At 34.4% G+C, this 15,635-nt stretch overlaps 1 protein-coding gene across 1 annotated transcript in view; it reads left to right on the top strand.

Annotated features, from left to right (window-relative positions):
• REV3L (REV3-like, polymerase (DNA directed), zeta, catalytic subunit) overlaps positions 1-15,635 on the top strand; it is a 178,973-nt gene that overhangs the window by 100,562 nt on the left and 62,776 nt on the right. The window contains exons 10-13 of the mRNA XM_012642842.1: positions 3,417-3,536; positions 7,178-7,415; positions 10,311-10,453; positions 11,044-15,208. Of these exons, the coding sequence (XP_012498296.1) occupies positions 3,417-3,536; positions 7,178-7,415; positions 10,311-10,453; positions 11,044-15,208 (4,666 nt within the window). The remainder of the gene's footprint in view (positions 1-3,416; positions 3,537-7,177; positions 7,416-10,310; positions 10,454-11,043; positions 15,209-15,635) is intronic.

Here is a 15,635-nt window from a genome sequence, read left to right as displayed (position 1 = left end):
TAGAGATATTTTCTCTCCATCTAGACTTATCCTATAGAAATCTTCAGAAAAATATTAGCTTCTTTTCCCCTCTTTTTTTAAAATTTATTTTTTTTTTTTTTTTAGCATTTTGCATGTCTTCAGTTTTAATGTTGAGTTCACCAATATTCCTTTATGGTTTGGTTTTTGTACCTGGCTTATGGGTCCTTCCCTACCCTGATATAATGAAAATTTTCTCTTAAGTAGTCACCTTAAGACTTGTGTGCTTACAATTTGTTTTTTTCACATTTAGGTCTTTAATTCATCTGAAATTTTAGTTTTATAAATAGTGAGGATTTAATTGTATCTGGTGAGCTAGCTAGTTGTGCAGACATACTTATTAAATAGAGTTTTCTTTCACACTGAATTTCCCATCTCTGTCATTTTCTCCTATGTTAATATCACACTATTTTGATTACTATTGTTTTATAAGATCTAGTCAGGGCAAATCTTTCTTTATTCCACTCCAAAATTGTCTACTCTTGATCCTTTAAAAAAGCTCTCCCATGAGTTAATTTTACAATCAGATTGTTTTGTTTCTGTGAAGAACCCTGTTGGGATTTTATTGGGAATTAATTGAATCTATAGATTGGTTTGAGAACATTTTTTGTCTTTCTGTATCAAATTGTCTCATCTATAAACAGGATATATTTCTCATTTTGTTTGGTTTTTCATGTCCTTCAATAAAGTTTTTTTAATTTTTTTGTGAAATTATTATATATTTTGTGTTATATGTATTCTAGGCACTTTATAATTGTCACAATTGTAAATTTTATCTTTAAAAAATTATATCTTCTGTTTGCTAGTATTTAGGAACTTCACTGACCTTTGTGTATCAATCTTGTATCCAACAACTTATTAGTGCTAATAGTTTAGATGTATTTTCCCTTGGATTTTTATTATCTGCAAATAGCTATTTTATTACTTCCTTTATTATGTTAATACTTTTTTTTCACGTCTTAATGCACTGCCTCAGAATTCTAGGATAATGTTAAGTAGAAATGTTAATAGTCTTTCTCCTCACTTTAAATGAAATGCTTCTATATTTCATTAATGAAATTTACTACAGATAGTAGATATACTTTAATCATGTTAATATCCCTTCTAGTTCTTGTTTGCTAAGAAATTTGTTGTTTTTAATGTCATGAGTGTATATTAAATTTTACCAAATGTTCTTTTCTGAATTTATTGAAATAATCAGATTTTCTATTTTACTTTTAATGTGATGGGTTACATTAAAATAATTTTTATTTTCTAATGTTAAACTACCCTTGCACTGTTGAAATAAACCCTTCTTGGTCTCAATGTGTGTTTTCTTAAGCATTGATATATATACTTTGCTAATATTTTGTTTACAATTTTAGCTTTTTTTAATAATTGAAAAAGATCCATACTTTGCTCCATTAAATGAGTTGTGGAGCTTTCTCTCTTTTTCAACTCTCTTTTTAAGAATTTGTATTAGATTGGAATAATCTGTTTCTTGAAAATTTGATAGATCTCATCTGTAAAATCATCTAGACTTAGTACAGTTTTGTGTGGTTAGATTTTGTGTGTTGGAGGGTGGAGTTCTAAAGGGGGTGGATTTAAACTACTAGTTTAATTTCCATAGTTATATTTCTACTCAAGATTTCTATTTCTGCCTGAGTCATGTTTTATGTCATATTTTTTCCTAAGAAATTATCCATTTTATCTGATTTTTCCATATTTTTATTATAAAGTTGGTTGGTCATAGTATTATTTTAACATCTTTCCTTTTCCCTTTGGCACTCCTCCTTTTATTCCTAAGATAATTTTTTGTGTGTGTGTGAGACAGAGTCTCACCCCTTCACCCTGGGTAGAGTGCAGTGATGTCATCATGACTCACTGCAACTCCAACTCCTGGGCTCAAGCAGTCTTCCTGCCTCAGCCTCCCGAGTAGCTGGGAGTACAGGCGCATAACAGTGCACCTGGCTAATTTTCTATTTTTTTAGAGGTGGAGGTCTCGCTCTTGCTCAGGCTAGTCTTGAACTCCTGAGCTCAAGCGGTCCTCCTGTCTCAGCTTCTCAGAGTGCTGGGATTACAGGCTTGAGCCACCGCAACCAGCCCCCAATATAATTCACTTATGCCTTCTCTATAATTTGTTTTGATCATCCTTGTCTATTTTATTATTAGTTTTAGGGAACCATCTTTGTTTTATTGATCCTCTCAATCGTTTTTTGTTTTAGGATAAGCTATCTTTCTAGTTTTTTGTTTGTTCATTTATTTTGATTAAACAATCCTCATTAGCCCAGCTATGTCCTAGGATGTGTTACCTCAAAAGTATTTCTTCCTGAAGATTTTAACTCTTTTAAAAGCTTGAAAGCATTTATTTTTATTTTTTTATTTTTATTTTTTTGAGACAAAGTCTCACTCTGTTGCCCGGGCTAGAGTGCCGTGGCTTTGGCCTAGCTCACAGCAACCTCAGACTCCTGGGCTGAAGCGATCCTTCTACCTCAGCCTCCCGAGTAGCTGGGACTACAGGCATGCGCCACCATGCCCAGCTAATTTTTTCTATACACATATTTTTAGTTGTCCAGATAATTTCTTTCTATTTTTAGTAGAGACGGGGGTCTCGCTCTTGCTCAGGCTGGTCTCGAACTCTTGACCTTGAGGGATCCACCCGCCTCGGCCTCCCAGAGTGCTAGGATTACAGGCATGAGCCACCGCGCCTGGCCAATTTTTAAGTCTGACTTAATATATTTGAAACAGGAAAACAGAAATGTTTTCCAGTTCCTCTCATGTAACTGCCTGCCATTTTTTGGTATGTAGTCATTTTATCTCCTAATACTATGTGCTTTCTATTCTCTGTCTTTCCTATATGGCTGAATTATAATATGGGATTCATTTTATCTTTGTTCTTAAAATTATATAATGCCTCTATTAGACCTATAAAAATCACATGTTGAAAGACTAATATTTTTAGGTAATGAAAGCTCTCTGAGAAATATAAAATTAATGGAAAATGAATTTATTTGTTTTTGAATTATAGAGAATAAAGAGTTTTATTATTCAAATAAGATAGTTTGTCCTTTTTTTCCCCTTTGTAAATTTTAATATGCAGTAATTTTTATCAAAGTAATATAACTATCTACACATACTAGGTAGGATTGGAGAGGCTATAGAGATTGTAAATGTCTGGTGTTCCATAGATTCAGGGTTTGTTTTATTTTGTTTTATTTTTATTAATCCATGTGACTGCTTAGATATCTCTTTGGCTTTTTATTAAATTTTATTATGTTTTTATTTAACATATGTCATTAACACTTCAAAATTTTAAATAGGTTTATATTGTAATGCTTCCTAATTTACACAAATTTTAAGCAATGAGTTTCAGATTTAGGCCACTGCTTTAATGTTTTTGTATTCTTTGTCATCTTAAGGTCACATTAGACTCAAAGTGGAGGAAGCCCTTATTAATGAAGAAGCAATTTTGAACCTCATGGAAAATAGTCAGACTTTTCAGCCTTTGACCCAAAGACTGAGTGAGTCACCAGTTTTCAGTAAGTAACAGTGCTACTATAAATATTCAGGATTTTAAATCAGTGAAAATGTGTGTTGGGAGAGGGGGTATTTTTTTCTTTGATTTGAAGACATTAATTTTGAATGTTAAATACTATATATAAAAATGAAACCTTGCATTAAGTTAAGTAGCTTTGTTTTTTGTTTTCTACACAGCTTTTTCTAAAAAACAATTGTGAAAGAATAATTTTTTAAAATTTTACTTTGCTTGGGGGAAAGCCATATTGCTTTAGAGGAAAAATGCACTTATTTTGAATTAATATTCTCCAAAGTTAAGTACATTAATAAAACACTATAATTGGTTCTTTTTTGGCAAGTATCAGAAATCTCACTGGACAATTCCTTTCAAGCCATTTTTTTTTTTTTTTTTTTTAATTTTTAAGAGACAGAGTCTCTCTCTGTCATCCAGGCTGAAGTACAGTGGCATGAGATAGCTCACTGCAGCTTGAACCCCTGGGCTCAAGTGATCCTCCTGCCTCAGCTTCCCCAGTACCTGGGACTACAGACGTGTACCACCACAGCTAGCTACTTTTTTTCTTTTTTTAAGAGACAGACTGATCTCGAACTCCTGGCCTCAAGTGATCCTCCCACCTTAGCCTCCTGAGTCACCGGAATTACAGGCATGAGCCATTGTGCCCAGCATCAGGCCATTAATTTTTGGCTAGCTTAGCATATGATAGTTACGTCCAAATGTTTTTGCATCATACTAAATACATTTTCCTTAGCATCGTAAACCATTTACAAGATTTCTTTTCAATAATTTAGCCTAACTTACTGACATCTTTTACAGAAATTTATTTGATATTTTGTTGCATAAAGTGAGTTATTATTAAGCTTCATGCCTCTTGTTTTGCTTGAAGTAGTGATTTTATGTTTCTTTCCTTTCTCACTTTCTATTTTTCATTTTTATAGCACCAAATATAATCCCAGCTCAATGTAATGTCTTCTCTATGTTATTTACATTTTCATCTGAATGGAACATAAATTGACTGATTGTGAACAATACCAAAATTATTGTACACACTCATATTTCAAAAACATTTTAAACAGGAGTAGGGAACTTTTTCTTTTTTTCCTTTTTCTTTTTTATTGTACATATTTATGGGATACATAGTGATGTTTCAATGCATATAATGTATGGTGATCAGATCAAGGTCATTAACATGTCCATCCACTCCTGGGCTCAAGGGAACCTCCCACCTCAATCTCCCAAGTAGCTAGCTAGGACTATAGGTGTGTGCCACTGCATCTGTTTTTTCTTTTTTAAATGAGTGGCCACATCGAGAAAGAAATCATCCTAAGAACACATTAAAAAATTAATTTTAGGTTTACAATCTAAAATGTTCCATTTCTCAATTTGAATAAATTAATATATATACCAAAGTATTTAAATTGTATTCTAGTTATAAAAAGTAAACAGTTAAGAGAGGGACATAGAAAAAGTTAAGGTATTTAAAAAGAGGAGAGTTAGAGAAGCATATCTGTATTTCATTGCATTAGACAAATATATCATTAGCAGATATAATTCCACCTTGCCTAATGTTACAAAAAAGCAATCTCAATGTTATCAAAAATCTGAGAAGAGGCCGGCACAGTGGCTCACACCTGTAATCCTAGCACTCTGGAAGGCCAAGGCAGGTGGATCCTTTGAGCTCAGGAGTTTGAGACCGACCCAAGCAAGAGCAAGACCCTGTCTCTACTAAAAATAGAAGGAAATTAGCTGGACGACTAAAAATATATAGAAAAAATTAACCGGGCATGGTGGCCCATGCCTGTAGTCGCAACTACTCGGGAGACTGAGGCAGGAGGATCACTTCAGCCCAGGAGTCTGAGGTTGCTGTGAGCTAGGCTGATGCCATGGCATTCTAGCCTGGGCAACAGAGTGAGACTCTGTCTCAAAAAAAATCTGAGAAGAAAATATCTATAATCCATTTGCTACTGCTAATTTTTTTAAAGTATGAGGCAGAAAAAAACGAATTCTAATTCTAGGTTTAAGAAACGAATCATTGCCAAAATGGCTCTTATAAGCAAATATTTTCATTTTGTGTTACATTGGGTAGCATAACTGAACCAATTTCTTTAATGTCAACAAAGAAAACCTAAAACTTGATATTTTAGTGAATGAGTAATGTATTACCTTATTACAGAGAAAATGGTTGTGTAGTAGATTACAACAAATTTCCATCTCCCTAATCTTGTTTAAAATAATAACAGCTTTATTGAGGTGTAATTCACATACCATAAAATTTACGTTTTATTATATACAATGCAATGATTTTTAGAATATTCATGGAGTATTGCAACCATTACCACTATCTAATTTTAGAACATTTTCATCACCCCAAAAAGAGACCCTGAACCCGTTAGTATTCACTCCCCAGTCTTCCTCTCAGCCCTTGGCAACCACTAATTTATTTTCTCTTTTGCTCTATTTACCTATTTGGGACATTTCATATAAATGGAATCATATAATATATAGCCTTTTGTATCTGGTTGCTTTGATTTAGCATAATGGTTTCAAAGTTCATCCATGTTGTTGTAGTATGTGTCAGTACTTCATTCCTTTTTCTTGCTGAGTAATATTCCATCATATGGATAATATACATTTTGTTTGTTTATTCATCAGTTGTTGGATATTTGGGTTGTTTCTGCTTTCTGGGCTATTATGAATAATGCTGCTATCATTATTCATGCACAGGTTTTTGTGCGGACATATGTTTTCCATTCTCTTGGATATATATGTGAAAGTGGCATTGCTGGGTTATATGGTAACTCTATTTAACATTTTGAGCAACAACCAATGGCTGCACCATTTTATAATCTGACCAGCCATGTATAAGAATTACAATTTCTTCACATCCTTGTCAACACTCGATATTATCTGTCTTTTTGATTTTAGCAATCCTAACATGTATGAAGTGGTTTTATATGTATAGTATAATACTGTTGACCACTTTTAAAGCTCTCTTGTATTTTCCAACTACAGATTTCATTTGATTATTCTGTGAACTAAATAAAGCTTAAGTATGGGATAAGATGTTTACATGTATAATTTTTAAGGTACTTCCTTAGCATTAATTCATATATTTATTATATGTTTTATATTTATTTTTAATACTTTTGACCATGTTTGGTTTACTGCTCCTCAAGCTTAAGTGTGTACTAAGATCTTAGCTTGTTAAAATGCAAATTCCTGCCAGGTGCAATGGCATGCACCTGTAGTCCCAGCTATGCTGGAGGCTGAGGTAGGGGAATTGCTTGAGCCCAGGAGTTTAAGGCCAGCCTGGGCAACATAGCAAGACCTCAATATGTAAAATAAATAAATACGAGAAAACACAAATTTCTGAGTCCTACCCTAGAAATTCTGATTCACTAGATGTATGATGGGGTCTGAGAATCTTATTTTTAATAATTGCACTAAATTATTCTAATACAGATGATCCAAGGATCACATTTTGATGGGAGAGCTACATGACCACCTGAGCCTTTGCACCAACTGTATTCTTTTAGCATCTGCCAGCAGCTATGATGTTGTTATTTTATAACTGATCCAATAATTGAATCATTGGATTATTTAGAAATTTTAAGTTACTTGTTAGTGATTGCTTCACTTATTTTATAGTGGACAGTAGTCCTGATGAGGCTCTGGTACATCTTCTTGCTGGTTTGGAAAGTGATGGATATCAGGGGGAAAGAAATAGGATGCCATCGCCATGTCACTCCTTTGGAAATAATAAATATCCCCAAAATAGTGATGATGAAGAAAATGAACCACAGATTGAAAAAGAGGAAATGGAGCTTAGCTTGGTGATGTCCCAGAGATGGGACAGCAATATTGAAGAACATTGTGCCAAAAAGAGGTAACTTTTTAGTTATTTCAGGTATTTTAATAACTTTCTTTTGTAGTTATTGTTCTTTAATCACAAATTATTTCCTTATAGACTAAATTGATTTCTTTTAAATCTCTTTTAAGTAGTGGTCTGTTTTTCATATGGCATATATTTTGTATTCTAAGCAAAATAAAGTGATCCTACATTTAAAAAGATTAACCTAACTTTTAGAAGTCATCTGTTTATATATACAGTGAGAGTGATAAATGGGGCAAAATCAAAGTGCCTCCTTATCTCAGAACTTGAAAAAAAGAATGGCTCGGATAGTTGTACCGTTGTGAATTGGAGCAACAAGATATAGAGTCAGCTGAAGATGAGGAATTGCTTCCAGGTCTGATTATAGTAAAGGAATTAGATATTAAAAATTAATAAATAAATAAAATAAAAGAGTCTCAGAAGCAAACACTGGTATTCTGTTTTGTTTCTCAAAGTAAATGATTAAGATGGCACTGTGGTTTTCTAGATCAGTTTTTGTGAATTTGACTGATTTGATTCTGCCCCTGAGCTACATGCTCCGTGTATAGAAAAAAATTAATCCTCTGAACCTGAAAGATTGAGTATCCTTCTTCTTTAAATTTTGTAAGGTATACTAAAACTTTTTTAAAGTCTATGTTTGAAATTTTTGACCTCAAAGCCATTACTGAAAGGTGAAAGGGTAATCTATGAATTCAATATTCATTTGTATATAACATAGGTTTTTATTTTTCTACTTAATTGGGATACGAAAATCTTCAGACATGATGTTATATTCTGCTCTCTGACATAGTCTCTACTATAATAACAGGCACAGTTTATCCCATGATTAAATTCATGCTTGTGTGTTCATTGACTAAACTAATTCTGTGAAAACCACGCCCAGCTTAACCTTGGTTAAAAAAACTTAACTTAGGCCGGGCGCGGTGGCTCACGCCTGTAATCCTAGCACTCTGGGAGGCTGAGGCAGACGGATTGTTTGAGCTCAGGAGTTCGAAACCAGCCTGAGCAAGAGCGAGACCCCGTCTCTACTAAAAATAGAAAGAAATTAATCGGACAACTAAAAATACATAGAAAAAATTAGCCCGGCATGGTGGCGCATGCCTGTAGTCCCAGCTACTTGGAAGGCTGAGGCAGAAGGATCGCTTGAGCCCAGGAGTTTGAGGTTGCTGTGAGCTAGGCTGACGCACTCACTCTAGCCAGGGCAACAGAGTGAGACTGTCTCAAAAAAAAAAAAAAAAAACTTAACATATATTAGGGAGAGATTGAATAGTAGAAGCATGTTGTCTAGAAAAGGAATTATTAATTCTGTGTATAGTGGGTGCTATATTCCACCCTAAGTACTATATTTTAAGTATACTAAGAAAGTAAAGGAAAGGGAAAGGAGAGGAAGAAAACTAGAAGGATCTGTGAACACTGACTTTTGAAGAACATTAATAGAGAATGTTTGGTTTAATTAGAGGAGTTATGAGACAGGCAATAAATGTCTTCATATATTTTAAAGGTTATCATGTGGCAAATGGCATAGACCTGCTCTGTATGGCTACAGAGAACAAAAGCAGGAATAATGTATGAAAGTTGAAAAGAAAGATTTTGTGTAATGTAGGAAGATAACTACTAACAATTAGAGTCATTAACAATGGAAAGATTACCCTGGAAGACAGCAAGCCCCTTACACAGAGAATGTAAAAGCAGAGATTATGTCAGGTCTGTTAAAAATAGGATTTTTGCATTGGGTAGCAAGTTGGACTAAATGACCTCTGGTATCTCTTTCAGATCTTAAGGGAGTGATTTTATGACAAATTGTGATTTGGAAAGGCTTAATGGAGAAACTGTTCCATGTATAATACAGGGATGCATTTTCAAATTTTTGAGACCCGAGAGAGAAAAAATTGTGTATAGATAGAAAGAAAGTTTGCCTGTCCAGATAAAAGGGAAAGTATAAAGTTAGTATCGATATGAGATGAAACTTAAGAGACTATCTATCTGGACTTCACCGTCCATCTGAATTTCTCAATAACATACTTCATAGTCACTGTCAGATTGACTCAATACCTTTACTACTTCCTAGCCCCTCTCTGATCCCTGATATTTTCTCTTCAGCCCTAACCTAAATGCCTCCTCACTCATCTTTTTGTTCTTGTTTTTGTCAGTTCAGAATGTAACAATTGCATATTTATGGAGACTTATTAAAATATGCTAGACCTTTTTAGAGATTACTAAGTTCTCACTCAAGCTGTATGTGTACGTCTAAGGATAGGATGAAAGGGATAATATAAGGAAGAACATGATTAGATATGATAATCCAGAGTATTACAGAGCTATAAATGCAGGAATTATGGTGTTTTCTAGCTCACATAAAAGGGATTATAAAGTCTATTTATAATAACTTTTTGCAGGTACTAAAGTAAGACAATAAAGCAAAGTAAATCTCTCTTTTTTTTTGAGACAGAGTCTCACTGTGTTGCCCGGGCTAGAGTGCCGTGGCGTCAGCCTAGCTCACAGCAACCTCAAACTCCTGGGCTCAAGCGATCCTCCTGCCTCAGCCTCTCGAGTAGCTGGGACTACAGGCATGCGCCACCATACCCGGCTAATATTTGTATTTTTAGTTGTCCAATTAATTTCTTTCTAATTTTAGTAGAGACAGGGTCTCGCTCTTGCTCAGGCTGGTTTCAAACTCCTGAGCTCAAACAATCCGTCTGCCTCGGCCTCCCAGAGAGCTAGGATTACAGGCATGAGCCACCGCACCCAGCCTCTTTTTCTTTTTAAAGTTACAATTTTCAGATCTTTTTTAGCGTTTTACTATTATAGAGACAAATTAGACAAATTACTTGCATCTGAGATTCTCTTTTCTAATGATTATACCCGCCGATGAATTTTGATATTCTCTAGATCACTGTGCAGAAATACCCACAGAAGTTCAACTGAAGATGAAGACTCATCTTCAGAAGAAGAAATGGAATGGAGTGATAACAGTTTGCTTCTAGCCAATCTTTCTATACCTCAGTTAGATGGAACTGCAGATGAAAATAGTGGTAAGTAAACAAGTCTACTGTGAGCATTTGGTTATTTAGGAGCTAAAAATATATTTGATTTTGGAACTATAACAACACTTCCTGTATAGTTAGCTAAGTGAGGCTACGGTGATACTTCTTTTGAAAGAATGTAGATATATATGATTCTTTCTCGTTTCTAAGAGGATGTAACATTTGTTGATCACTGATTTCAAGCTATAACTTTAATCAGTTTATCATGTTAACATTTAAGTAGCGTAAGAAGCTGTAAGAAATACGCTCATCTTATTTGAAGTGGTAATGTAAAGCATATTATTTTATGAAAAAATTTTAAGATGACAGTATTTTCCCCTTATTCCCCTAAAGGCACTGAATATTAATATAATCTATTTCTGATCAAAGGAATATGTATTTAAAATAATTATAACTAACTCTTGATTATTTAGGTTATTATCTTAATGATGGGAGTGACCTTTTTGTTAAGATAACTGTTTTAAACATGTAAACTTAACTTCATATAATATCTTTCATAGTGATAGTATCTTAGTATGGGAAAATTTTCAAAAATTAAAAGAGTAGAATGAAATAAATTCATTTTTCCCTCATTCCAGACAATCCATTGAACAACGAAAATTCTAGAACCCACTCTTCTGTGATTGCAACGAGCAAGCTATCAGTAAAACCCTCCATCTTTCACAAAGATGCTGCTACGTTAGAACCCCCATCTTCTGCTAAGATTACCTTTCAGTGTAAACACACAAGTGCCCTTTCTTCCCATGTTTTGAACAAGGAAGATTTAATTGAAGACCTTTCACAGCCAAACAACATAGAAAAAGGTCTAGATAATCCAGTCACTTCTTTTACAAATGAAAGCACTTACACTATGAAATACCCTGGATCTTTAAGCAGTACTGTTCATTCAGAAAATTCTCATAAAGAGAGTAATAAGAAAGATATCCTCCCAGTATCTTCCTGTGAAACTAGTATTTTTGATTATGATGAAGATATTCCATCTGTTACAAGACAAGTACCAAGTAGAAAGTATACAAACATTAGAAAGATTGAAAAGGATGCCCCTTTTATACATATGCACCATCACCCTAATGAGAATACATTGGGCAAAAACTCTTTCAACTTTTCTGACTTAAGTCATTCAAAAAATAAATTATCCTCTGAAGGAAATGAAAAAGGACACAGCACAGCTTTGAACAGTTTATTCCCTTCACCATTTACTGAAAATTGTGAATTGCTATCATGCTCAGGGGAGAATAGAACTATGGTACATTCTTTTAGTAGCATTGCTGATGAAAGTGGACTAAATAAACTTAAAATTAGATATGAAGAATTTCAAGAACATAAAACAGAAAAACCAAGCCTCAGCCAGCAAGCAGCACATTATATGTTTTTTCCCAGTGTTGTTCTTTCTAATTGTCTTACTAGACCACAGAAACTATCTCCTGTCACATACAAACTACAACCTGGCAATAAACCATCTCGGTTAAAACTGAGTAAAAAGAAACTTGTAGGTCATCAGGAGCCTTCTACCAAAAGTAATGAGACTAGATCCACAAAAGATAATTGTATACAAAATAATCCTTGTAATAATAATCCTGATAAGGATAATGTATTGGACAGTGATTTAATTAAAACCACTCATGGAGCTTTTGAAAATAAAACACCCACAGATGGTTTGATAGACTGTCACTTTGGAGATGGAACCTTAGAAACTGAGCAGTCCTTTGGACTGTATGGAAACAAATACACACTTAGAGCCAAACGCAAGGTAAATTATGAGACTGAAGATAGCGAGTCAAGTTTTGTAGCACACAACTCAAAAATTAGCCTACCTCATCCTATGGAAATTGGTGACAGTTTAGATGGAACTCTCAAATCTCGAAAACGAAGAAAAATGTCTAAAAAGCTGCCCCCTGTCATCATAAAGTATATTATTATTAACAGATTTAGAGGGAGAAAAAATATGCTTGTGAAGCTAGGAAAAATAGACTCTAAAGAAAAACAAGTAACATTAACAGAGGAAAAAATAGAACTATATAAAAAGCTTGCACCTTTGAAGGATTTTTGGCCAAAAGTTCCTGACTCCCCTGCAACCAAATATCCCATTTATCCACTAACACCAAAGAAAAGTCACAGAAGAAAGTCAAAACATAAGTCTGCTAAGAAAAAAACTGGTAAGCAACAAAGGACAAATAGTGAAAATATTAAAAGAACTTTGTCTTTCCGAAAAAAACGGTCACATGCTATTCTTTCTCCTCCCTCACCATCTTATAATGCTGAAACCGAAGACTGTGATTTGAATTATAGTGATGTTATGTCTAAACTAGGTTTTCTTTCTGAGAGAAGCACAAGTCCCATAAATTCCTCTCCACCTCGCTGCTGGTCTCCCACAGATCCAAGAGCTGAAGAAATTATGGCTGCTGCAGAAAAAGAAGCAACGCTTTTTAAGGGTCCTAATGCATATAATAGTAAGACTGTTAATTCTCGTATAGGAAAAAATAGTCGAGCGAGAGCGCAGGTTAAGAAATCAAAAGCAAAGCTTATTAATCCCTCTGTAATTACTAAGAAAAGGAACAAACGAAATCAGACAAATAAACTAGTAGATGATGGAAAAAAGAAACCAAGAGCAAAACAGAAACAAAAAACAAATGAGAAAGGTACATCAAGAAAGCATACAACACTTAAGGATGAAAAAATAAAATCTCAGTCTGGTGCTGAAGTTAAGTTTGTGCTAAAACACCAGAATGTGTCTGAGCTCACAAACAGTTCTGGAGGCTCTCTACTTTTTAAACAGAAAGATGCACCATTAACAGGCTCTGCTGTAGATCATCCTCTTTCTGCTCCCCTACCCACTGGAATTAATACACAACAGAAGTTATCTGGCTGCTTTTCTTCTTTCTTAGAAAGCAAGAAGTCCATAGATTTGCAAACATTACCCAGTTCACGAGATGATTTGCATCCATCAGTTGTCTGTAATTCTGTAGGACCTGGAATCTCAAAAATTAATGTTCAGAGGTCTCATAATCAAAGTGCTATGTTCACTCTAAAAGAATCAGCCTTGATTCAAAAAAATATATTTGACCTTTCCAACCATTTGTCTCAGGTAGCACAGAATACACAGATATCTTCGGGTATAATGTCTCCAAAGACAGAAGATAATTCAAACATACAAAAAAACCATTTGTCATCTGTTGGAAAGTTAAATGAATATCGCAATTCCCTAGAATCAAAGCCGGACCAGGCATATGCCCCTAATTTTTTGCATTGCAAAGATAGTCAGCAGCAGATTGTGTGCATGGCAGAACAGTCAAAGCACAGTGAAACTTGTTCTCCAGGAAATGCAGCTTCAGAGGAAAGCCAAATGCCTAATAATTGCTTTGTAACTTCCTTAAGAAGTCCAATCAAACAAATAGCATGGGAGCAAAAACAAAGGGGCTTTATTTTAGATATGTCAAATTTTAAACCTGAAAGGGTAAAACAGAGGTCATTGTCAGAAGCAATTTCACAAACCAAAGCACTTTCTCAGTGTAAAAATCAAAATGTGTCAACACATTCAGCATTTGGTGAAGGACAGTCTGGACTGGCAGTTCTAAAAGAATTGTTACAAAAAAGACAACAGAAAGCACAAAATGCAAATATTATGCAAGACCCATTACCTAATAAACATCAACCAAACAAAAATATTTCTGGTTCCCTTGAACATAACAAAGCAAATAAACGGACACGATCAGTAACATCTCCAAGAAAACCTCGAACTCCCAGAAGTACAAAACCTAAAGAAAAAATTCCCAAACTTCTAAAAGTAGACTCTCTAAATTTACAAAACTCTGGCCAGTTGGATAACTCTGTATCAGATGATAGTCCCACCTTTTTTTCAGATCCAGGTTTTGAAAGTTGTTATTCACTTGAAGATAGTTTGTCTCCTGAACATAATTATAATTTTGATATTAACACAATAGGTCAGACTGGATTTTGTAGCTTTTATTCTGGAAGTCAGTTTGTCCCAGCTGATCAGAATTTACCTCAAAAGTTCTTAAGTGATGCTGTTCAGGATCTTTTTCCCGGACAAGCTATAGAAAAAAATGAGTTTTTAAGTCATGACAACCAGAAATGTGATGAAGATAAGCATCATGTCTCAGACTCAACCTCATGGATTAGATCTGGTACTTTAAGTCCTGAATTTTTTGAGAAATCATCCATAGATAGCAATGAGAATCATCGGCACAACCAGTGGAAAACTAGTTTTCATCCTCTTACCACTCGGTCTAATTCAATAATGGATTCTTTCTGTGTTCAGCAGGCAGAGGCCTGTCTAAATGAAAAATCCAGATTGAATAGGAATTCAGTAAGCAAAGAAGTGTTTCTTAGCCTCCCACAGCCAAGCAATTCAGACTGGATTCAAGGTCACACCAGAAAAGAAATGGGACAGTCTCTTGACTCAGTTAATACCTCTTTTACTACAATACTCTCCTCCCCTGATGGTGAACTTGTGGATGTAGCCTCTGAAGATTTAGAACTGTATGTTTCAAGAAACAATGATATGTTGACACCAACTCCTGATAGTTCACCAAGGTCTACCAGCTCTCCCTCACAATCTAAAAATGGCAGTTTCACCCCTCGCACTGCTCACATTCTAAAACCACTTATGTCCCCACCAAGTAGGGAAGAAATAATGGCAACTTTGTTGGATCATGACCTTTCTGAAACTGTTTACCAGGAACCATTTTGCAGTAATCCTTCTGATGTACCAGAAAAGCCCAGGTAATCAGAATTTTTTTCCCTTGGGTCACTCTAAATAATTGTAATGTATATAATATTTGGTACCTGACTACTAGTTTTCTGTCCGTGACACTGTATTTGTAAGTATATCTTTGTGAAAACTATTCGTAATTACAGACTTTATTAAGAAAATTCACAAACTAAATGAATGGTTGCTCCTAGAGAAATTTATTTAAGTTGATGAGTATTGGACTTGTATCTGCTATTATTTAGTACCGTGTCTCCATTAAGGATTAGAGGTGCTCACTCTAATTAGATGCAAGATTAAGAAGGATGTCATGATACTTTAAAAGTATTACAGTGATCATTTTAAAAATAGTGTTTTTTAAATGTTAAACTTCATTTTTTAAAAAATGTTTGAAAATGAGCATACATATGCATTTAAGTACTCCTATGATATGTCTCTAAA

Source organism: Propithecus coquereli, unplaced genomic scaffold (genome assembly GCF_000956105.1).
Source record: "Propithecus coquereli isolate 6110/MARCELLA unplaced genomic scaffold, Pcoq_1.0 Scaffold189, whole genome shotgun sequence".
In the NCBI taxonomy this organism is placed as follows: Eukaryota; Metazoa; Chordata; class Mammalia; order Primates; family Indriidae; genus Propithecus; species Propithecus coquereli.
Note: the sequence above shows the minus strand (reverse complement) of the source record. Positions and strands in the feature narration are given on the sequence as shown.